Below are 25456 nucleotides of genomic sequence, written 5' to 3' on the forward strand. Positions count from 1 at the left end.
AGCTTACTTTGACGATTGTAATTACCCATTTGAAAAAATATTTTACATCGGATATAAAAATGCACGCTTCACTGTTTTTCTATTTTTACAGATTAAGCTAGCAGGTGCTTACGTTGTTTAATGAAGCTGCTCCTGAAGAAGCACAAATGTGAAACAGATGACTCTGTTGAGCTGTGAGGTAAGTTTACTGTTATTGCTTAGCGCTTTGAGAGAGACCAAAATACATTGAACTGAGATATTTATCATACAAGTTACTTGAGCGGTTGCAAGACAAGTATTGTGAAAACATATGAGCAATATAATTTAAAAAAAAAAACCTTACTACACTTGCAAATGACTGGAGGAGGCTTTTTGGACTGCTGATTGAGGTGGTGTGAGGTCTGTATCACTGTTTCTGGGTGACACAGAACCACCAAAGTCTTTTTCCTCCTTGCTACAAGCAATCAAATATAGATGGTTCATATGAGTAGAGGATAGTGTTTTGGCCTACCATATTGACTGATGTGGTAAAACATTTTTGAATAGGTCTTGATTCCATCAATTTTCTGGTAGTTGTTTTTTCTCCTTACAAATATGCAATTTGAGTCCATATTTGTAGAATACCAATTAGGTGCGCTACTGGCGTTTCCATTTTCATGGTTAAGTGTATGTTTACGAAGAACATAAAGCACCAAGGGCCGTCAAGTATGGGACAATCAAGAAGAAATTAGGTCCTACCTGCTAATCTGCTTTCTTTAGTCCCTCCGGACTGGCCCAGAATGACTGATGGGTTATGCATGCCTACCAGCACGTGGAGACTGAGAAAACTGATTTTGAGCCAGCAAATAAGAGCCCTGCTCAGCCCCCTGGAAGCCTCAGTATTCACATATCAAAGCAACAGGAAAGACAGAAACCAGACATCTGTGTGCCAGTCGGTTTACACAGCCACCTACAAACAAAGAGACACTGCTGGAAACTGTCGAATAGTTCGATTACACCAAATTGAGAGATCAATATCAGTAAGGTACTTATATGCAACAGCATAGTACCGGTTGTGTAATTGGTCTCTGTTATTTTTTTCTCAAATAGCTCCCCACAGAGACAAGAGCAAACGGAACTACCACAACTATCAAACCACTGAACCGAATGGAACTGCACAGCTGCCAAAACAAATCAAATACCACGTAGGGAGGGATCTGGGCCGGTCCGGAGGGACTAAAGGAAAGCAAATTAGCAGGTACGACTTAATTTCTCCTTTCTTAGCGTCCCTCTGGACCAGCGCAGAATGACTGTTGGGAAGTACCAGAGCAGTAATCCACAGGAGGGACCGAACAGAGCCACTGCAACACACTACTAATCAAAAACTGGACATCTATTCAACAATTCAAACAACAATAGATGTCAGGAATTCCTGAGCATAGAAGTGCCAACCTTCACCAAAGGCACCGGAGAATGTTCCATTTAAAAGGAAACCTGCCTTCTCAGGAAATGAGGAGAAAGAAAAAGTCTCCAAAAGGAGCCGTCAAGTCACCAAACAAGGGTCCTTTTACAAAGCTGCGTTAAAATTGGCCTTAGCACACTTTTATGCAGGTCTTTCTCATGCACTAAGGTCATGTTTACTGCAGCCATAAAAACCTCTTTATTTTATTAATGGTCAAGTGTTAATGTTATCATTAGCATGCATTATATATTTTAAACAGTTTCGACTTGTGGTATAAGAATCTTAAGCAAAAAAAGATTTTTTATCGGTATAGAAGACCTCAGTTTAATGAAATAATGGGGTATTCTCTAGTCCCCACATTCCAATCCTCACTGGTCTCCAAAAAATGTTATTTAATCTTTAAAGAAGTTTTAATTTTTAAGGTAGTTTCTACTAATTTCACAGTAAACACTAGGTGTTGTTCTCCTTAGCCTTCACGAAGTATTTCTCAGGGGACAATACTTTCCGTAATTTAAGTCATGCTATATAGAATCTGGGGTTTAGTGCACGGTACACGGTAAGTGAGGTGCTATCTGGCTAATGATTCTACATCCATTCTCTTTCCATGCCACGTCCCTTAACACGAAAGGGAAAGGGAATGGGGCTTGACATACCACCTTTCTGTGGTTTTTGTGACTACATTCAAAGCAGTTTACGTGAAGGGGCATAATCGAACGGAAACGTCTATCTCCATGGGCGTTTCTCTCCGAGAACGGGTCCGTGAAGGGGCGGACTGAACTGTATTTTCGCAAAAAATAGACGTCCATGTTTTATTCGACAATTTGTGAGCTGGGCGTTTTTGTTTTTCAGCGATAATGGAAAATGAAAGCGCCCAGCTCAAAAACAAATAACTCCAAGACATTTATTCGTGGGAGGGGCCAGGATTCGTAGTGCACTGGTCCCCCTCACATGCCAGGACACCAACCGGGCACCCTAGGGGGCACTTCTACAAAAACAAAAACAAAGGTAAAAGAGCTCCCAGGTGCATAGCACCCTTCCCTTGTGTGTTGAGCCCCCCAAATCCCCCTCAAAACCCACTGCCCACAAGTCTACACCATTACTATAGCCCTAAGGGGTGAAGGGGGGCACCTACATGTGGGTACAGTGGGTTTGGGGGGCTGTTTGGAGGGCTCCCATTTACCAGCACAAGTGTAACAGGTGGGGGGGGGATGGGCCTGGGTCCACCTGCCTGAAGTCCACTGCACCCCCTAATAACTGCTCCAGTGACCTGCATACTGCTGCCAGGGAGGTGGGTATGACATTTGAGGGTGAAAATAAAAAGTTGTGAAACGGCATATTTTGTGGTGGGAGGGGGTTTGTGACTACTGGGGGAGTCAGGGGAGGTCATCCCCGATTCCCTCCAGTGGTCATCTGGTCATTTAGGGCACTTTTTGGGGCCTTATTCGTGGAAAAACAGGGTCCAGGAAAAGTGCCCTAAATTCTCGCTACAAACGCATATTATTTTTCCATTATCGGCGAAAGGCGCCCATCTCTGATCGGCCGATAACCACACCCCAGTTCCGCCTTCGACACGCCCCCATCAACTTTGTCCACATCCGCGACGGAGTGCAGTTGAAAACGTCCAAATTCGGCTTTCGATTATACCGCTTTATTCGTTTTTGTGAGATAAACGTCTATCTCCCGATTTGGGTCACAATATAGGCATTTTTCTATTTCGATTATAAGCAGGATATTCTGCCTCGCATCACCTTATGCCTGGAACAGACTTCCCGAGCCCATACGCCAAGCGCCCCCCCTGCCCATCTTCAAGTCCTTACTTAAGGCCCATCTCTTCTCCCTTGCTTTTGGCACCTAACCACCTTCCCCATTCATGCTACCTACACAGACTACATAGTTTGTAACCTTTAGATTGTAAGCTCTCTTGAGCAGGGACTGTCCTTCCCCATGTTAAACTTGTACAGCGCTGCGTAACCCTGGCAGCGCTATAGAAATGCTAAGTAGTAGTAGTAGTATATACAGATACTTATTCATACCTGGGGTAATGGAGGGTTAAGTGACTTGCCCAGAGTCACAAGGAGCTGCAGTGGGAATCAAACCCAGTTCCCCAGGATCAGAGTCCGCTGCACTAACCACTAGGCTATTCCTCCATTTACGGCTGGATTTAGTAAATGGCGCCTAAATATGAGTAAAGTAAAAAACTAGGAGCTGAATGTTTAACAAGGCTATCTCACTTAGAATACACAAATAGGAGGCAGGAAAACTTGGAGAAAAAAATCTGAGTCTACCTTGAAGGTAAAGCCTACACCACTTTCAACCACCAGCACAACAAAAGCTACCAAAGGGAAACATCAGCGGTCAGAAAAACTTCACAGTTCAAATATCACATATCAAACATTGTGCTAAATAGTCTTATTTTTTTATTGAAAACTGCAATCATAATTTTTTCACAGTGTAAATATATACAAAACAGTAGAAAACTTCTCAGTACTTAGCTTATTCAAAGAGCGGCGTACAAGCCAGAGTATGTTAGTGAAAATCATCCTCCACATTACCCTAAATAAGAAAAAACGCCGGCACAGTGAAGGAAGACCCGAATCCTCCGGCATGTTTCTGCACTGCCTCAAAGGGACACTCTTAGGATTCTTGGCAGCGGCCCTGTTTCGCTTATGCTGCTTCAGGAGAATCAATTACATTAACCAAACGCTGCCTAGATCATAAATTTCAAATATGAGTGCCAAGAAAATTCGGTGCCAAGCGATATTTTATAAAGAGCGTTTCGGGATGAGCATTTTTTGCAGAATACCATTGGTTGCTGAATTCCGCATTCAACTTTGGGCATAAGAACTTACATCAACTGAAACCATGTGCAGACTAGTAGATGACGGCAGATAAAGACCTGTATGGTCCATCCAGTCTGCCCAACAAGATAAACTCATAGCATAAGGTATGATGTGATACTACGTATGCATAGTTTTTCTTGATTTCTCCTTGTTATTATCAAGGCATAGACCATAGAAGTCTGCCTAGCATTGGCCTTGCTTCCCAATTACTGGTAAATCCTGGCACACACGTTGGGTATGCATTCTCGGCATTCTATGATACTGCGTGCAATTTTCTGGAATGTCCCTCCCATAGAAACTCCCCCTTTGCAGTTACGTGTGGATACACTTTGATGCTATCCTATAACTAGGAGCATAAGTGTATTTCTGTGCCAATCTGCCATTTCAGCCCTGTTTCAGCAACTTGCATCCACTGGAATGCGTTTCCATGCCAAAATTTGGGTGCGGAATTAGCATCTAACTATTATATATATATATAAAAGATCTCATGTACACATCTGAACGTTACCCCCTTAAACTTTGTGATGAATACACCCCCTTATATTGTATGGTGAACACTCCAAAACCCACCAAAAACCTACTGAACCCATCTATACACCACTATAATAGCCCTTATGTCTACAGGTGTCACCTATATGTGAGTAAAGTAGGTTTTTGGTGGGTTTTGGACATTGGATATACAGTGCACTGTATCAACCAGAAGGCTACGCCAGGGACCTGGCTTGCTGCTCTGATAGGCCTGGCCACAACATCTGAGGCTATCATAGAGGCTGGTATGTATTGTTTTTTTTCACATCTTTGGGAGGCATGAAGGGGTCAGTGACCACTGGGGGAGTAAGGGAAGGGGTCATGCCTTAACCCCTTCAGTGGTCATTTGGTCATTTAGGGCACTTTTTTGTAGGGTTACCATATTTGGTCCCCCCAAAAAAAGGACACATGCCCTGCCCCCACCCACCCCACCCGCCCCCTTTCACACCCTCGTACCGCCACCTGTCACATATTCCCCTCCCCCCTGTCACACACCCCGTCACCCCCCTTCCCTTCCTCTACTGCCCTGGTGGTCTAGTGACCTCTTTGAGGCAGGAAACAGCCCCCTCTTTGCTGCCCGGAGCACTGCCCTGCATCCTGTTGCTGATCTTGGCGCCGATTCAAAATGGCTGCCAAGAGTTGAAGTCTCGTGAGGTCGCTTCAATTCTCGGCGGCCATTTTGAATCAGCACCGAGATCAGCAACAGGATGCAGGGCAGCACTCCGGGCAGGAAAGAGGGGGCTCTTTCCTGCCCCGAAGGCGGAAGAGGTCACTAGACCACCAGGGCAGTAGAGTAGTAAATAAGGGGAAGGGAGGGCCAGGAGGCTAGCATAGGACGGCCCGCCCACCCGCCCGTCTGCCCGTTTGTCCAGAAATCCGGACAAACGGGCAGATTGGAAACCCACCCGGTTGCCCGGACATGTCCTCAAAAAGAGGACAAGTCTGGGTAAATCCGGACATATGGTAACCCTACCTTTTTGTGACTTAGTCGTGACTGAAACAGGTCTACACCAAAATATCTAGCTTTTAGACTTGGATGTTTTTCCTTTGTTCAATTGAGGAAGAAAAATTTCCAAGTTTTGGGAACACCTAAATCCCACCCCAACATGCCCCCTTGTGATTTGGATGCACTGCTATGAACTGCATAGAAAATGTCTTAAAATAGGTTTTGAAAATAGCGATTTGGACGTTTTGACAAAAAAAAAAAAATAATCTGCCGCTCTGTGCCTTTTTTGGATGTTTTTCTGTTTCAAAAATGAGCCCCTATCTGTATGTTCTGGAATGATATTTTAATGTATTTTGTTGGTTCAGGATAGTTAGGATTTTATCTTAGCAAGGCATTTAATTAGTATGTAAAGTACTTTCTTCTCTTTCTTTATGTTGTTCCTTGCTTTCAATCTGATTGATAGAGGAGGTTATAAATCAATCTATTTTAAATGAAATTGAGGAAGTGAGCAGATGTCTTACCTGTGAGCCAGTTGTCTCCTGGAAGCAGCGTCCAAGCTGAGTTTTAGCTGAAACAGGATACTGGTGAGAAATAGTCTGCTGATGAGAGTAAGAGGAATGGGTTTGGTGCTTCTGAATTGGTACACTTTGATATGTGACCTGAGGTTGGCCTGGCTGCGCATCTTTCACTTTCTGTCCTGCTGATGAGCTGTCAAACCTTGAAACCTGGTGGATCTGTACTGTGGCTTCAGGCGGATGTTTCACATGAATGTTGACTAGGTTGGGAGAGAAGTTCACTGTAGCAAGTAAGAAAAAAAAAAGATTTTAAAATTGCAGAGAATCGGCACACTACATGTTAGAAATATTAAGTTAAATTTTTTTTAAAATTCAACGCTTTGATTCTGAAAGTCTTCAATGGTGCTTTAATTTTTTTTCTTCCGTCCACTTTGTGTCTATATGATATACGAGAATAGTCAAATGTTACATGAGAAACTACTATTAGATTACCAAAAATGACTGTCCAAAAGTGGAGGGGTTAATTAAGAAAAAGAGCCCCAACTAGGCATTCTTAAAGTTACAGTGCAAACACCACAAAAAATACCCAGTTTCCTTCTGAAATATTCATCAAGTATCTGATTAACTTTCCAGTACAATCAACTCAACTGTGATTTAGAGTTCAAGGAAAAAGGGAATATATATTGTTTTAAATAAATATGAACTTTAAGCATTAAGAAGAATATGTACACTAATCTACAATAAATCTCTTCATTCATGCTTCATGGCCTTTGTAGCCATGTGGGAGGTAATTTCATAACAGGACACCTATGTGAAAAAAGAGCTTATTTTATGTCTGTTTTAAAGAGACAATAAAGTCATCTATGTGCCTTTATAAAATAGACTTCCAGCACTATCTTCAGCAGTATACTAATCTTCTCACATAAATTTACACTTGTTCCAAAGCTGTAAATGTGTGCATGTATGTACATTGTATGGTTCCACATGTATTTTGAAGTAAAAGCTTTTATTAGTGATAATAACAATACAAATGCACACAGCAGTATGAGCTACCTGCAAAAGAGTTGCAGAACAATAACAAACAATAACAAATAGCAAAATAATAAGAGAATCTCCATACCCCCCCCCCAACACTGCTTCCAAACTATGGCAAAACAGCACTTATGTAATATAATGCAAATGAACGGTATTTGAAGCAGTGTGTTCCCCCCCCCCCCCCCATCCAAAACCCACCTATTCCTAGAACTCCAGATAGTAAACCAAGGATAATAATAATTAAAAAAAAAAAAAAGTAGAACCAGCCCCCAATCCCAATCTGCGAAAAAATATTAAATACTGAAGTGCTTGGGCTCGTACAGCACCCTAGAATTACATGGGGAGAAAAAAAAACACACCTTGGGTATGTACCCACAATGCGCACCACACAAGGCTCCCCCTCTCCCCCAAGCGATAGAAGAGATCCCAACAATACTGGGAACCTAACAGAAATCAAAGCGCATTAAGAATCAAACTCCGGGCTCTGTGTGGCAAGGACGGTATGTAAGCATCCCAAGTCTAAAAAAAAAAAACTGTTTCCTTTTGAAGGAATATCTAGTATGTCTCCGTTCAAGAAGTATCAACGCATGAAAACAGTTCCTCCAGGGTCAAAAAGATGGGACTTCAGCACTGAGCCATGCTCCCCAAAATAACTTGTTTACCCAATGCCCCCGCTTTCCAGAGTAAAACAGTCTCCTGGCAACACAGGAATAGAGCGATGCAACAACAGAAAGCGTAACAGGAGGCTGGAGGCACCCAGAATGTTGGATTTTAGCACAGCTCCACAAGCCATGATAGAAAGAATTAACCTCCTGATGACATTTTTGACAAGTGGGGGTGTCCAAATCTCCAGCCTTGAACAGGCGCTCTTGTGTAAAAATAGGCCTGCTGGAGCACTCGAAATTGACATTCAAGGAGCTCTGCACTAATAAAAACTGCAGGAGTACGACGAATCAGGTGTCCCAATGTCTAGAGTATCAGGATTGACACCGAAGTCCTGACCCCAATGAGTCTGGAGCTCTGGCCAAGTTGGAACTGAAGAGAGTTCCCATAGGGCCCAATGGAGCATGGAAACAGATAAACCACCATCCTGGAATGGCTCAATAAAACCTAAGGGGTGAGAACGTAAAGTTAAGCCAACAGGATCTAAGGTAGGAATGTAGTGCTGCAGTTTTCTATATGTGAAAAGATCCCATTGCTCCACCGTCCCTCTAACAAGTAAAGCCTCCCAATGTCCAGCTGGCCCCCAGGCTCCAAAACATGCGGTAAATAAAACACCCCCTTGGTTGCCCACCTTTGGAAACTAACATTACCACATCCTGGAGCAAATGACAAATTACCTACGAATGACAAATGATCAGAGACCCAAGTATCACCCCTAAGAGTAAATTAAGAGCCCTCCACGCCTCTCGCAAAGATTGTAATAATGCACTCCGACAAAGATAATGTGACAGATCACACAGAGGACTGTGTAACAGAGAGTAAAGATGATAAGAAGCCTGCTCATGATGTCTTGGTGTATAAGATCCAGTCCCCTAAATGGCGAAGCAGACAGGCCAAATTGTATAACTGCAAATCCAGGAGTCCAAGTCCTCCATAACGCCAATAATCCTGTAAATAGATGCATGGGGGGTTTGGCTTCCTACCACACCAACAATTTAGATACAAGCCTCTGTAATGAGAATAAATCCCGTATCAACTGCTTTATAGGTAACAACTGCAGCATATAAAGCCATTTAGGAAATAAAACCATGTGGCAAAGATGTATCCCATCATGAAGAGTAAGGGGTAAGGACCTCCAGCGATAGAAGCATTCCTCTGTATGTGATAAAAGAGATGAGACATTAGGCTCATAAAGTAAAGAGGTGTTATGGGGCAGCTGAATGCCCAAATAACAAAAAGATTGAAGCTCCCATTTTAAAGGAAAAGAACTACCCCAAGATGTCCAAACTGAAGCTAGAGTTGTCTAAATTCAATATAATACTAAACTATGGCAAAACAGCACTTATTCAGTGAATCTATCCATGAGAGCAGGTAAGGAAAGATGGAGTTCCACCACATGAACTAAAAGATTGCCAGCAAAGGCAGAGAGCTTAAACTCTTGGGTACCGATCCACACCCCCCTGGATATCCAGATTTTCCAGCAGCTCCTGAAGTGAATCTACTGAAAGAACAAACAACGAGAGGGGGGGGGGGGGGGGGGGGGGGGGGGGGGGGGGGAGAAGAGGACAGCCCTGGTGCGTTCCTCGCTGAATGGGAAAAGACTCAGGTAGTATACCATTTACCCACATAACTGCCACTGAGGATACATAAAGGGCCCGCACTGCATCTAAAAAACAAATTCCTCTATGTCATAGTGGTGCGTGGTTGCAAACAAAAAATCTCAGCTCACACGATCAAATGCCTTCTCAGCATCAAAACTGACCAATAGAGAAGGCCAAGGATGAAAGGAGGGAAGTCCGAAGAGAGGTGATCAGCTGTTGTTGCCTGCTGCAGCCGGTGCAGCACCTTCACATGGAGGTGAGAGGCGCTGTGAGGGCCTAGTGGCAGATGGAGGGGGGAGCAGCGGCGGCGACAACCTCAGGGGGGGCGGTGGGGGCATGGCCACAGGGGTGCGGAGGATGGCAGGGAAGCTGTCATTTCAATGCAGGGGGGAGGGGGAGCGGCAGCGAACTCGGGGGGGGGGGGGAGGGGGCGAAGGCCGTCCATAAAGAACGTCCATAGGCACAGTCCTTTTTTTTGTTTGTTTGTTTGTTTTACGTCCTTGGCATGCGCAGAGCAGCCAGCATAACGCTTGGCTGCTTTGCGCATGCTCTACCAGCCGATTCTCCGACTGTTTTACAAGGGATTAGAGAATGCAAGTGAGCTGCAACGAGCAGCTCATTTGCATTCCATTTTCTTGATGCATTGCCGTTCCCTACCGATTCGCTATGGAATCGGTAAGGGAAGGGCTCTTTACGTGGGGTTAGTGCATCTGCCCCTAAGTGGGTTGAATCTTTTCGCTACTTGGAGATATGTTGCACCTCACACCTAACATATAAAGAGGAATCCAATAAAATTTATATGGAAATATAATGTTTGATTTTAACAAAATATTTCTAAAAAGCAAGAAAAAGACCTCAAAACGCCCGACCGCTTACTTTCAGTTTTCAGCGGCTTTAACTGGGGGCGTGGTGTTCATCACTGGTCATAAAAACCTTGCTTGGAAAGAATTATTTTAACTTCTAATTTATTTCCAAATAGATTTTAACAATTTTGCTCTTTTTACAAGAACATTTTTTTTTAATATATTGACAATATCAATACTAACTTCAAATTTTCTTTGGTTCATAAAAACCTTCACTGATTCTCATGAAGTGCTCTAAAGCAGCTTTACAAAGATAAAGTAAAGTCGAGCACTTATCTGTTGCTTTAGAGCACTTCATGAGAATCAGTGAAGGTTTTTATGCTGATGGTTTGTTGAACATGAAGAGACAGTCCCTGCTCGACAGAGCTTACAATCTAATTAGGACAGACAAACAGGACAAACAAGAGATAAGGGAATATTAAAGTGAGGATGATAAAATAAGGGTTCTGAACAAGTGAATAAGAGTCAGGAGTTAAAAGCAGCATCAAAAAGGTAGTAGTCTATCACAATAAGCTTTTCTCGGTTCTCTATGCGACACATATGTACTATCTAAAACAAATTTCTCTATCCCTCTACCCTTCTCCCACCTCACTAGATAACCAGTTGTATAAGTCAAACATTTTTAAACTCTTCCCATGAACAAAGGACAAAGAAACTAGGTTGATGTACCCCATTCCCAAATTTGATCACCGACTTCTTACACGGTAATAGATTTTCAAATGTTTTGATGTACTATCAGGCTTATTTTCGAAAGAGAAGGGCGCCCATCATTCGACACAAATCGGGAGATGGGTGTCCTTCTCCCAGGGTCGCAAAAATTGGCATAATCGAAAGCCGATTTTGGGCGTCCTCAACTGCTTTCTGTCGCGGGGATGACCAAAGTTCACGGGGGCATGTCGGAAGCATAGCGAAGGCGGGACTGGGGTGTGCCTAACACATGGACGTCCTCGACCGATAACGGAAAAAAGAAGGGCGTCCCTGATGAGCACTTGGGCGACTTTACTTGGCCCATTTATTTTCACGACCAAGCCTCAAAAAGGTGCCTGAACTGACCAGATGACCACCGGAGGGAATCGGGGATGACCTCCCTTTACTCCCCCAGTGGTCACTAACCCCCTCCCACCCTCAAAAAAAACCTTTAAAAATATTTTTGCTAGCCTCTATGCCAGCCTCAAATGTCATACCCAGCTCCCTGACAGCAGTATGCAGGTCCCTGGAGCAGTTTTAGTGGGTGCAGTGCACTTCAGGCAGGCGGACCCAGGCCCATCCCCCCCTACCTGTTACACTTGTGGTGGTAAATGTGAGCCTTTCAAAACCACCACAAACCCGTACCCACATGTAGGTGCCCCCATTCACCCATAAGGGCTATGGTAGTGGTGTACAGTTGTGGGGAGTGGGTTTTGGGGGGCTCACAAGGTAAGGAAGCTATGCACCTGGGACCAATTTCTGAAATTCACTGCAATGCCCCCTAGGGTGCCTGGTTGGTGTCTTGGCATGACAGGGGGACCAGTGCACTAGGAATGCTGGCTCCTCCTATGACCAAAGCGCTTGGATTTGGTCGTTTCTGAGATGGGCGTCCTCGGTTTCCATTATCAGCGAAAATCGGGGACAACCATCTCTAAGGACGACCATCTCTAAGGTTGACCTAAATTTTGCGATTTGGGTGTCCCCGACCGTATTATTGAAACGAAAGATGGACGTCCATCTTGTTTCGATAATATGGGTTTCCCTGCACCTTCGCCAGGACGTCCTGCGAGGATGTCCTCAGGAAAATATGGGCGCCCCTTTCAATTATGCCCCTCTATGTATCTTGCTATAGGTTGATGTAACTGATCTCTTACAATTGTAATCTGATTTCCAAATGTATGCTATATTACGTACCTTGCTATAAATTTGCTGTAACTAATCTCTCCTAATGTAATCCACTCCAAACCTCTGTAGGTGTGAGTGGAATATAAATCCCAGATAAAGTAAAGAAAAGTGTCACCTTTGTGGCACTACTGCAATAATCTCCACACTCTTCTTATGATGGAATTACAAGACTTCAAACTCACACTAAAAAGAAAAAAAAACACGTTTTGTCTGTTTGGGATAAACATATTCACTGTTCCTGGTAGAGCTCACAGACTCATACTAAATCAACTACAAATGTAATCAGGGACAGACTGTACTAACATACTAACATAGTAAATGACGACAGATAAAGACCTGAACAGTCCATCCACTCTGCCCAACAGTCACACTCATTATCAATTCATGATTTCAATGAATGTGGTATAAGATACTTATCATGGTCTTTCTTTGGCGTTTCTGGCTTCTGCACTCTGTGGGTTGGGAGGGAAGGGGGAGGGTAGGATATAGTTTCTGTGAGTAAAAAAAAAAAAGATATAAACTGTCATCTTATCAGAGAGCACCATAAGAAACAAGGACCCCTGTGTCAGCTGATGTGTGCTAATGTTCTGTAAACACTGGCACATAATTGCCACCTGAATTTAGCCATACCTTATAGATTTGCTCTTTATGTTACTATGTCCTGTCATTAAAGTAATTTTTTGAATGATGGTATACAAATTATAGTAAACAATAAATAGTTATGGACACAATGTGCACAATGGTGCAGAGCTACCAAAAATTGCAAGGGAAGAAAGAAAGCTACAAGAGACATAAATGTTACCTTTTCCTCCTTGCTGTCCATGCACAGTGAGCGGTAAAGTATGTGTAGAATGAACAACTTGTGACCCGCTGGCCTTGGCAGTCTGCTGTGGATTCTGATACTGCTTCTGCACTGGAATCTGACAAAGCTTGCCAGTAAAATTAGGAGGGCACTGACACTTGTCTCTCGAACTGCACTTGCCTCCATTCATGCAAGGAAGGTGACAAATAACTGAAAGAGAGAGAAAGAAAAATATCACCCATTATCAAAAGTATATTTCATCTGTATTTAAAATGTATATGATATCACATAGTGATGCTGTCACATAATGAATAATACAAGGGTCTCTTGGAAGAATTCTATCAGGTAAATGGCACTAGATCAATAGAGATCCCCAAACCCGTCCTATAGGACCCTCTGTCAGTTGAGCTTTCAGAGAATCCAAGATAAATATACATGAGCAAAATCTGCATGCACTGCCTCTACTTCTTCTAAACGTGTTTCATGCATATTTATTGCCCATATCCTGAAAACCCAAATGACTGGGGGTTCACCAGGCCAGGTCTTGAGAACCCCGATCTGCGGAGAATTTTCAAAGCTCTGACAGAAGGTCTTCCCTGCAGTTTGTTTTCTAGAGGTCAGAAAATAATGCATGTAGATTATATTTTCAAGTGTAGCCCCCTCAATAGTCACCGGTGGCGGTTAGAGATTTTTTTTTTAAAACACTGATCATCATCTGCTAAATTATCCCCTGATATTCAGTGGGGAAGGTTTGAGATGGGTAATGGGAGAGCTAGTGGGTGAGAGAAGATGGAAATTTGATAGGTGGCTGAAAAGTAAAAAGGAGGAGAAGGATGATAGAAAGTGATAGAAGGGTGAAATTTGAGTTGACAGAGCAGAAAAGAAAACAAAAAGAGGAAAGAGCTAAAAAAGAACAATCAATATGCCAGAGGAGGTGTAGTGATGGAATAGACAGGAGAGAGGAGAAAAGATATATAGACAACAGCTGCTTGAAGGAGAATTAGCAGACGACAGACAGAAAAGAGAAACCAGAACCAACATGATTTAAAAATAAAATGTCCAGACTACAAAGGTAAAAAAAGAATTTTATTTTGAATGCTTTAAATGGAGTATACTAGCTTTGGGAAATGTGCATAGTAAATGTCTTTGTACTGTGTTCAGTAGAAAAGGAAATGCATTTCTGTTTTTCCTTTCTCCAGTGTTGTAGTATATGCTACGTTTAACTTCTTGGGGTACCCAGATCAATTTTTGTCTAAATATTTTCATTTCTCATTTGTGATCCCTTGTTCTGTATTTGGTGAGGGTCTGTTGGTGTGTGATAAAGACTCTACAGTTCTGTAATCTGCATTATCCGATAAGTGAACTGGTCACTGTTTTGTTGTCTTTTTTTTTTTTAAGTTTATTGCAGAAGTGCATTCTTATGTAAAAGTTAAAATATGACATTAGATGCAAAAGATAATTGGAGAACTTCGCATCTAGAATAGCTGTGTGCTATAGAAGATCCAATAGTTCATTTGAGAACCATATATGATGCTTTGTTGTCTTTAAAAATTAAACAAAAATTACATATATTGATGCAATAAACTGATTCGTAGTGTGTTTGGTTAGTAAGCATTTTGATGTTGTTACCACATAGTGTGCAGCCCTGTACCCTTTGTGGTGTGAAAGTAATGGCAGGTGGGGAAACGGGAGAGGAGGCAGAGAGGAGTGGTTCAGGGAGGGGGGACCCTCCTTTATTTTCTGACCTGAGTTCTACCATGGCTAACGTTGGTCCTGACCCTTGCTGTATAGCTGGTGGGGATCCCCAAGCATCCCCAGCTGTGGAATTCATCCAAAGACGGCCAGAACTCTCTTCTCCCAAGCTCTGCAGTCAATGACAGCATCCTTGAGCCATGACAACTAAATGTGCATGGGGTGCCGGCTTCAGTGACTTAGGAACATTGCTGCTGTCTGCCAAGCTTGGTAAATGGGAATTCTGGCCACCTTCAGCGAAAGTGTAATTTATATTTTGAGGTGGGGGTAGGGTGGGGCAGAGAAAATGTTGTGCCCACTTGCTTTGGGCTCAGGCCCACCCAAAATTGGCTGTCTGGCTACGCAACTGCAGAGAAGGGCAACGAAAATGATAAAGGAGATAGGACAGTTTCCCTATGAGGAAAGGCTAAAGAAGCTAGGGCTTTTGAGCTTAAGAGAAGAGACTGCTGAGGGGAGATATGATACAGATCTATAAAATACTGAGTGGAGTGGATTGGGTAGATGTGAATCGTATGTTTACTCTTTCCAAAAATACTAGGATTACGGGGCACACAATGAAGCTACTAAGTAGTAAATTTAAAATAAACTGGAGAAAATATTTCTTCACTCAACGTGTAATTAAACTCTGGAATTTGTTGCCAGAGAATTTGGTAAAAGCAGTTAGCTTAGCAGGGTTTAGAACAGGTTAGATAATTTCCTAAAAGAAAAGCTCATAAGCTATTATTAAGATGGACTTAGGAAAATCCACTGCTAATTTCTAGGCTAAGCAGCATAAGATCTGTTTTACTGTTCTGGGATCTGCCAGGTACTTGTGACCTGGATTGGCCACTGTTGGAAACAGGATACTGGGCTTGATGGACTTTTGTCTATCCCAGTATGGCAACGTTTAAGTTCTTATGAAAAGGTTAATTGGTACAGGACCTGAGAGTTCTTTTGTACACTCTGCTCCTGCTAGTAAGTCCTGATGTTCATGTTATTTGATATACTACCTATGTCAAAGTAATCTAAGTGTTTTACACAGTCAAAAAATAAAAGCGGGAAGGGAAAGATAAAGACAGGTACAGGACAGTCAAGAGACAATATGAAACAATAGGGAAAGAGGGGAGGGAAGGGATGCAATATTACACAATGAGAATTCTAAGGAAAGGAAAACATTAGGGCACACTAGTTTCATTCAGAGCCACTTTGGGAAAACTTGAGAGCCAGGACCAGTTGCTGGACAAAACCAGCACTAGACAAGGCAGAATTCTCATTCAGAAACCAAGTTGGTCTGGAGGAAGAGGGTTCTCCCCTTCCATGTGGTCAGCCTGGCATCTCAGGCACATTGACAGAAACTCATTTCAACTGAAACAAGAGGGGAAAGCATGGTTCGCATAATAATTTTTAATCCCTCTGCATCTGTGTACTTGTGGATCTGTGTTCTCTCTAGGTGCATCTTTGACCTGGAGGAGAGATGGGAGGTGTGGCTTAAACAGAGTGGAGGTTTGTCAAGAATAAGCAAATAAAATCAAGTGTATTAATATTTTGCACTATTAGATATCACTATCGGCAGATTACAAAGGATTGATTTTATAATTAATCACAAGGTACCACTGTTTCATGGCAACACATTAGTTAGCAGTACACACAGCAATCATTAAGAAAACTGTGCAATTCAGTCAGTAGATTTTACAATAGAAATTACAACAAAGAACATGAAGTACACATCTGAATCAGTAGGAAGCAGCCCATCAGGGATAGGAGTGTGGTAGAATTGGGAGGGTAAGTTCAGGTTGGAAAGCCTCATAGAATTAATTTAAATCCATCTGTCTGGGTTTCATTTAATATATATGCTATGCTTCCTCTTTTTCTTATCTTAGCAATCAATCCTGGAACGGACTGCCCCAAGTGGTCAAATTCACCCCAGATCACCCAACCTTTAAGAAGCGGCTCAAGACCTTCCTTTTCGGTAGAGCATATGCTGTGGGCCCTCCTGGTGTTGCATCCCTCTGAACCACGGCAGCCACATCGACAAATTGTCACCTTCCCCTCTCTCTCTTCTCCCTCCTGTTGTTCCTCTTTCCCTTCTCTGACGCTAATTCCTGTATTTTGTATTAATGTTGCTTAATAGACTATTGTATGCCACATTGAGCCTGTCCATGGGTGGGAATAATGTGGGATATAAATGCCATAAATAAATAAATAAATAAATAAATAAATATATATATATATATATATATATATATATATATATATATATATATATATATATATATATATATATATATTACATTGACTTCCACTAAAAGATCGTATTACTTTCAAGATTTGCACCTTAACCCATAAAATCATCCATGGGGAACCTCCTTCATACATGTCAGACCTAACTGACTTACCGGCACGAAACATCAAAAGTTCATCACGTACCTTCCTAAACCTCCACTACCCTAATTGTAGAGGACTCAAATACAAATCATTACAGGCATTTACCTTCACATACCTCTGTACAAAACCATGGAATAAACTACCAAATTACTATAAAAATAACACGTGAGTTGACAGACTTCAGGAAATTATTGAAAATGCACATGTTCGAAGAAACTTACAATAAGAATCCTCCTTAACGATTTGATTACTCTATATCTAACCAACCACTTACTGATCCCTCTGAATTGATTATATTAATAATATTATCATTATTGGTCATTATATTTTACTGCTTTTTATTATGTGTTATGTAAATCATTCTACAAACATATCTTCCGGATTTCTTACATAGTATTATGTTAAATTAGAACAAACCTCTTACTCTGTTCATAATTATCTCTTTTGCAATATAATGTAAGCCACATTGAGCATGCAAATAGGTGGGATAATGTGGGGGGGGGGGGGGGGGGACACAAATGAAATAAATAAATAAAAAATAATATATATATATATATATATATATATATATATATATATAAATAATGAAACCCACACCGATGGATTGTATGTATGTATGTGTGTGTGTGTTTTCTATTTTCTATATTCCATATATACTTGAATATAAGCCATCTGCATATAAGCCGAGGCATCCCCCCCTCCCCCAAAAAAAAAATAAGAGGGAAGAATGGTTGGCTCAAATATAAACCAAAGATAGAAATTTGGGAGATTGTGACAACGTGGAGTTCCTTAGCGCACACATGCTTTCCTTCACACATTGGCTCTTCTCATTTCTGGCATACCAGGCCCTCATGACCCAATGCTTGATCTCTGTATTATGAAATCTCAAATGACAATTTCTGGATTGCACAATGAAAGTAGAATTTCCTTATCATTTTCTATTGCTTTTGTTTAAAACAAAATAACAAAAATAACTACAGGCAACCAGGTATATAATAGGGAAGGTCCATATAACAGTATAACTTTCAAAAGCATGTTTCATTAGAAATGTATACATTTTTCTAGAGGTTTCCAGATTTGTTCACATATATGAGGGCACCCTTTCTTTTTGGCAATGTTTTTTTTCCTATTTACATATTAAACAAATTTAATTCCATCACATGTTAAATTCTAACAATGTACTGTTCTTCCAACTGATTAATATTGTTTTTACTGTCAAGGCCAGCAAAACATCATCCAAATGAGTTTTGGGGACTTTCCTATCCTAAACTTGTTTAAACAGTTCTCAAGCAGTAACCATTTCTTCCATCAGTCCACGGAATACCTATCATTGCTGAATGAGGCCCTAATAAACTCATTTTTCCAACAATGGGAGAGTGCTATCTTCTTGCCACTGCCTCCTTTCTATGTCATAGTGGTAGGAAGCAGGGCAGGGCTGGTGGTTGGGAGGCGGGGGATAGTGCTGGGCAGACTTATACGGTCTGTGCCAGAGCCAGTGGTGGGAGGCGGGGCAGGTGGTTGAGAGGCGGGGATAGTGCTGAGCAGACTTATACGGTCTGTGCCCTGAAAAAGACAGGTACAAATCAAGGTAAGGTATACACAAAAAATGGCACATGTGAGTTTATCTTGTTGGGCAGACCGGGTGGACCGTGCAGGTCTTTTTCTGCCGTCATCTACTATGTTACTATCCAGCTTATAATCGAAAATGATCGCCGGCCATTTCCCGACACAAATCGGGAGATGGCTGCCGATCTCGGAAAAGCGGCAAAATCGGTATAATCAAAAGCTGCGTTTTTGACAGCATTGCTGCTTTCCCGTCACCTCGCCGGTGAAAGTTCAAAGGGGCGTGTCGCCGGCTAAGCGAAGGCGGGACATGGGCGGGTGTGGGCGTGGCTACCAGATGGCCGGCTTTCGCCAATAATGGAAAAAGAAACCCGGCGATAAGCAGTATTTCGCCGGGTTTACTTGGTCCTTTTATTTTCACAACCAAGCCTCAAAAAGGTGCCCCAACTGACCAGATGACCACTGGAGGGAATGGGGGATGACCTCCCCATACTCCCCCAGTGGTCACCAACCCTCTCCCACACTAAAAAAATAAAATTAAAAACCTTTTTGCCAGCCTGTATGCCAGCCTCAAATGCTGTACCCACCTCCATGACGGCAGAATGTGTTCTATCCTCCGACAGTCTTTCCCTGGTTGTGATGTGGCTCTCGGGTGAGTGTGACACCTTTTCTGTTAGGTGCACTGCAGAGTCACATCAGCAATGCATTGTGGTGGGTGTAGGGTACTGGGCTGTACTCCCATGGTGCTTTTCCCCCTGCTTACTGGTCAGAGTGTGCCCTGTTTTGTTTCCGGTAGTCCATGAGGTAGTGGCCATTTTTGTAAGCCAGTTTTAGATCCCTTTCATGTGTTAGCCACGTTAGAGAACTTAGTTCTTACCTTGAATGTGGCTGAAAGAGGGCATTGTACACCATTCTGCCAGCTCTGACCTACTGCTAATCTCAGTACCAGGATGACTCTTTGCCAATGGGGCACAACCTCTGATCTGCAGTTAACTGTGAGTAAACGTGCTTATTCAAATAAAGGACTTTTTCAAAGAGATTAGTGTTCAGGTGTCAACTGGTGTGTCAAGCTTATACAGCAGCAACCAGTCCTGTCCCTGGAGCACTTTTAGTGGGTACCGCAGTGCACTTAAGGCAGGCGGACCCAGACCCATCCCCCCCCACCTGTAACACTTGTGCTGGTAATGGGAGCTCTCCAAAACCCACTGTACCCACATGTCTAGGGTGCCCAGTTGGTGTCCTGGCATGTCAGGGGGACTAGTACGCTACAAATGCTGACTCCTCCCACGACCAAATGGCTTGGATTTCGCCGGGTTGGAGATCGCCGGTATTTTTTTCCATTATCGCTGAAAAACAAACCCGGCCACCTCAAACCCAGCGAAATCCACGCCATTTGGCCGGGCTAGACCGTATTATCGAAAAAAAAGACGGCCGGCCATCTTTTTCGATAATATGGTTCCAGCTAGCTGTAGCGCTGCCGCCAACATAGATCGCCGGCGATCTATTTGGCCGGCAACGTTTGATTATGTCCCTCTATGTTACTCAATTCATGGAACTTGGGTACCTTGCATCTGCCTTTCCCAAAATAGAAATTACAGGAGATTTCATAACCTGAAAGAGGCATCACAATTATCTTTTTATTTTCTAAAGGTCTATGTCACTCCCCCCACCCCAAGTGAGTGGCACGTCTTTCTCTTCCCTCCTCTCCTCCCCCCCCCCCCCCCCCCCCCCCACAGTGACCAGCATTTTTCCTTACCAGTACTGCCTTCATGCTGCCTCTGATGCTACCATTGACACTGAAGTACTGTAACTGCCAGCTGGACTAATGAGGTGCATTGAGCATCCACGTATGCTCAAGACCTGTCTGATCCTGCCAGGAGCCAGCAGGCCTTACACATGCGCAGATGCTTAAAGCCACACACTGGCCCAACATGCAGTTACCGTACTTTGGAGTCAGCGACAGCATCAGGCAACGTGTAGGCAGTACTGGTAAGGAGAAAAGCCAGTCACCGCGAGAAGAGGGGGAAGAGAAAGACGTACTGGTCATTGTGGGAGGAGGAAAGAAGGACAGAAATATGTGCTGAATCGACTATAAGCTGAGATCCCAATTTTTGAGGGGTTTTTTAGGCCCAAAAATCTTGGTTTATAGTCGAGAATATACAATACTTGTGTGTGTATATGTATATACCTGCCTTTTGTTTATACTTTGTGTGTCTGCATCTGTGTCTGTGTTTATGTGTGTGTACTGGCTCTGTGTATGTCTGGGACCAGAAGAGTAGAAGAAAAGGAAGAGTGACTATGAAATGAGCAATTCCCTAACTACTACATTTTACTATATCAAACTTTTTGTGCTGCAGGAGCTGGAACTGCTTCTTCCATAGAAACACAATCCCCCTCACTTTACACCGCAAATAGAAATTGCTTCATTCAGAATCCATAACAAATCCCTGATCGATCATTTGAACTGCGTCCTGTTTTACACACCACCCGGTAACTGGAACGAAAGCCAGCCTATCTTCACGGACTTCATATCAAACACTTGTGTAAACAACTCCAATACACTAATACTAGGTGACATAAACCTTCACCTGGTAGACCCCAACTTCACCAACGCAGGTGAATGCAAAGACTTCCTACAATCCTGGGATCTCAAATGGCCTCGCATGCAAGCTACTCACACCAAGGGACATACACTGGACCTCTTATCACACAAATTGTCCACAGACCATAACCTATTAATAACCGACATCAAATGGACAAAAACACCTTGGACCGACCACTACAAACTGAACCTATCCCTAGACTGGCGGAAGAAGGGATTAAACCGTACACCAGAACATACAACTTACACTATGAGAGGGCAAAGACCCACAAGTATTTTGGCAACTGATATATGAAAATGAATGGATTACACGAACGGACTCTATACATTACCTCAATCACTGGGAGGATAGATGCAGAAGCGTACTAAATGAAATAACACCCTTAAAGACAAGAATGTCAAGAAGAAGAAACTCAATACTATGGTCAAGAAGAAGAAACTCAATACTATGGTTCAATGATGAATTAAAAAAACTCAAAACACAATCCAGGAAATTTGAACGAGCATGGAAAAAAATAAAAGATGAACATACACTCAATACATGGAAACAAATACACAGAAAATACAAATATGCAATAAGACAAACCAAAAGGTCCTACTACAAAACTAAAATAGGACCGGTTTACAAAGATTTGAAGAAACTATTTCAACTCGTAAATAAGTTACTAGTCACCACCCCTATCACCACAACCAACACAGACATCCCACCCGCCAACAAACTTGCTAATTACTTTAACATAAAAAAATAATAAAACTACGCAGCACACTTCCTCAGCACAACACTGACATCAAAAAATTCATCAATGACCTGGACCTAATCCCTGGTGGATACCCAGCTGACCGTATCTGGTCAAAATTTACCCTCCTCACCACTAAATCAGTTACACAAATGACTCGTAGGTTCACCAACACCCACTGCAAACTGGATATATGTCCCAGTCATCTACTTAAATCCGCCCCCGGCCGCTTCATAGCAGACCTCACATCCCACCTAAACTTCATGCTACAACAAGGTCTCTTCCCCGAGGAATATGGTAATATCCTACTCACCCCAATACCAAAAGACACTAAGAAAAAAACAAATGACCTCACCAATTACCGCCCAGTTGCGTCTATCCCACTAGTAGTCAAATTGATGGAAAGCTTGGTGACCAAACAACTCATGGAATACTTGGACACGTGCTCAATACTAGACAACTCACAATCAGGATTCTGCCCCCACCATAGCACTGAAACCGTCCTAGTCACTCTCCTGGTGAAATTCAAGCAGGAAATAGCCACAGGTAAAAGTATACTCCAATTCGACATGGTAAACCATACTAAGACTCCTCGGCCACTTTGGGATTGATGAAAATGTACTTAACTGGATCAAGGGCTTTCTAACCACCAGAACGTACCAAGTAAAATCAAACTCAGGGGGTCACGTGATGCCTGCTGCCTGAGAGGACGTGGGGGAGAGTGGCTCCTCGGGAGATCGGCTAAAATCAGCTACAAATAACTATATTGATTGATTCAAACTGACCTTTGAGGGTGAGGAGCGATCAAATAAGGAAAAGAGCCCGGAGAACGCCATAATTCCGAGCGGGATCTTTGAGGTATGCCAATAAAGCCGCAGCGAGGAGCTAAAGCCTTGGACGCCTCGACGCAAAAGAAAATGGCGGAGTCCCCGCCACAGCGGGCGCGGAGCGAGCCTGACACGCATATAAGAGAGTGGATCGAGGAAATCATGCGCTCGGTGTCGGAGGCTCTAGAGAACCGGCTGGGCAAATTACAAACAGCGGTGGATGAAATCAATGGCAAATTTGATGCACAAGCCCATCGCATTGCCGAGGTGGAGAAAAGGAGAGCATCGGGAGAGGATGATATGCGGAGTATGGCGGCCCAGATTTTAACGCTCCAAAAGGAAACAGGAGACCTACGAGACCGCATGGAAGAGCAAGAAAACAGAGCAAGGAGAAATAATTTGCGAATTGTTGGGCTTCCCGAGGAGGTACTGGACAAACAACTATGTAATTTGTTTGAATCCTGGCTCCCGGATCAGCTGGGCATTGTAATGGACAAAACTAAAGCATGCTGCGACAGGGCACACCGGATAGGGGCGCGAGCTGAAAGGAACGCCAGAGCTCGAACGGTAATCGGCCATTTTACCAACTGGCAGGTGAAAGAAGAGCTACTGAGGGCCTCTCGCGCAAAGAAAACACTGACATATGAAGGCCACAGATTGCTTCTCTTTAATGACTACTCCACGAAAGTGGCATTGCTAAGAAAAGCTATGGCGCCCACGTGTACAGAACTGCACAAAAAAGGAGTCAAGTTTGCCCTTCTATATCCGGCAAAATTGAAGGTCTGGCATGAAAATCGAGTGATGTACGCCAGCGACCCGGGAGAAGCAAAAGCGCTAATGGAGAAAATCAGCGGGAACGGAGCTCGTGGGGAGGAACAAGAACCGTGACTGAAGTGAATCGGTACGGCAGTGGTACCAGAAACTTTAATTACAAGCAACCGCATGAGCTCCTATAAAACTACTGGGATTAATCAGAGATCTGAGTAATCGGACATGCTACTCGGTGGCATTGAACTGTAAGCATCAGATGCAACAAGGAGAGGGAAGCGGTGTAAGAAGTGGGGAACCTGTTTGGTTTATGTTAGATTTGTTGAGATGTTCTATTTCGGTTATAGGCATATGGAGGGAGGGGTTAGTTCTGTAGATGTAATAGGAATGGGTTTAAGCTGCGTTATTAGAACCCCAAGTTATGGTCAGTTTAATGTTATAACACTCTTGTTAAGGGGAACTCCCGGGGAGGCACTTGATGTTCTGCGGGTATCGGGTAGGAGAAGGATGGGAGATATAGAAGGGAGGGGATTGAATAAGGGGAAGGAACGGGGGGACAACGGGGGGGAAGGGGAGGGGGAAGGGGTCTGGATGCAGCGGGTGAGGGGTGTGGATGAGATGGATGTATGTGTGGAGTGGGAGGGAGGAGGGAGGGAGGGGGAGCTAGGAGGGGGAGGGATGGGAATAAGATAAGTATAACATCTGTGACAGTCTGTTCCATTGAAAAGACACAGGTAGACACCCGCTGGTCAGGCTGGGAGGCTGGCGGGACGTATAACACTCAAATCTATGTTACTGATCACATATATTTGGATCATGGTTAATTTAAAGCTAATTACTCTCAATGTAGATGGCATGCATTCACCAGTTAAGAGAACTAAATTGCTTTCCTGGTTGCGGAAGGAGGGAGCAGATATTGCTTTCCTGCAGGAGACCCACCTGTCAGCGATAGAACACCAAAAACTACGAAGGAGCTGGGTGGGGGAGGTGGAATACTCATCATTCAATTCCAGGCAAAGAGGAGTGGCTGTGCTAATACACAAGGATATACCCTTTAACACTCACAAAGTAATTCAGGACAGAGAGGGGAGGTATGTGCTCATCCTGGGCGAACTGTGGGGACAACACATACTCTTGTGCAATATTTATGGGCCAAATACCTATTCTCCCAGGTTCTTCTCAGACATTGTGGCCAAAGTAGTGACCTTTCCGCATTGCTTGGTAGTGATGGGGGGAGACTTCAATGTAGTGGCAGACCCCTCCATTGATTGTAAACCTCCAAGACTTCGAGGAGGGACGTGGGAGAACAAAGGGGTGAACTTTGTGGCCTCTCAGCTGGGACTTGTAGATATTTGGCGTCTGTTGCACCCACATGATCAAGAATATACGTTTTACTCACACCCGCATAATGTGTACTCTAGGCTGGATTATATGCTAGTTACTACTTCCTGGTTGCACAGATTATCTAAAGTACGCATCTTAGACACGACACTGAGCGATCACTCCGCAGTTACTCTGAATATTTCATTTGCGTCAGAACCAGAAGAAAAGGTGTGGAGATTTTCTCCAACTCTATATAATAATAGAGAGTTTCACGAGTTTCTAAGAAACAGATGGCTCGAATATCAGAGACACAACCAGACATCAGGGGTGGACGCGGGCATATATTGGGAGGCCTCGAAGGCAGTGTTACGAGGTGACATCATAGCATATACAGCAGGGCAAAGGAGGAAAAGGGAGGCCGATCTCTTAAAGTTA

At 43.2% G+C, this 25456-nt stretch overlaps 1 protein-coding gene across 4 annotated transcripts in view; it reads right to left on the reverse strand.

Moving 5' to 3' along the window:
- LTBP1 (latent transforming growth factor beta binding protein 1) overlaps nt 1-25456 on the reverse strand; it is a 565328-nt gene that overhangs the window by 258833 nt on the left and 281039 nt on the right. For all 4 annotated transcript variants that reach the window (XM_030196510.1, XM_030196508.1, XM_030196509.1 and 1 more), the window contains 2 exons: nt 13086-13295; nt 6256-6530 (listed from right to left, as the gene is read on the reverse strand). In XM_030196510.1, the coding sequence (XP_030052370.1) occupies nt 6256-6530; nt 13086-13295 (485 nt within the window). The remainder of the gene's footprint in view (nt 1-6255; nt 6531-13085; nt 13296-25456) is intronic.

Source organism: Microcaecilia unicolor, chromosome 3, assembly GCF_901765095.1.
Source record: "Microcaecilia unicolor chromosome 3, aMicUni1.1, whole genome shotgun sequence".
NCBI lineage: Eukaryota > Metazoa > Chordata > Amphibia > Gymnophiona > Siphonopidae > Microcaecilia > Microcaecilia unicolor.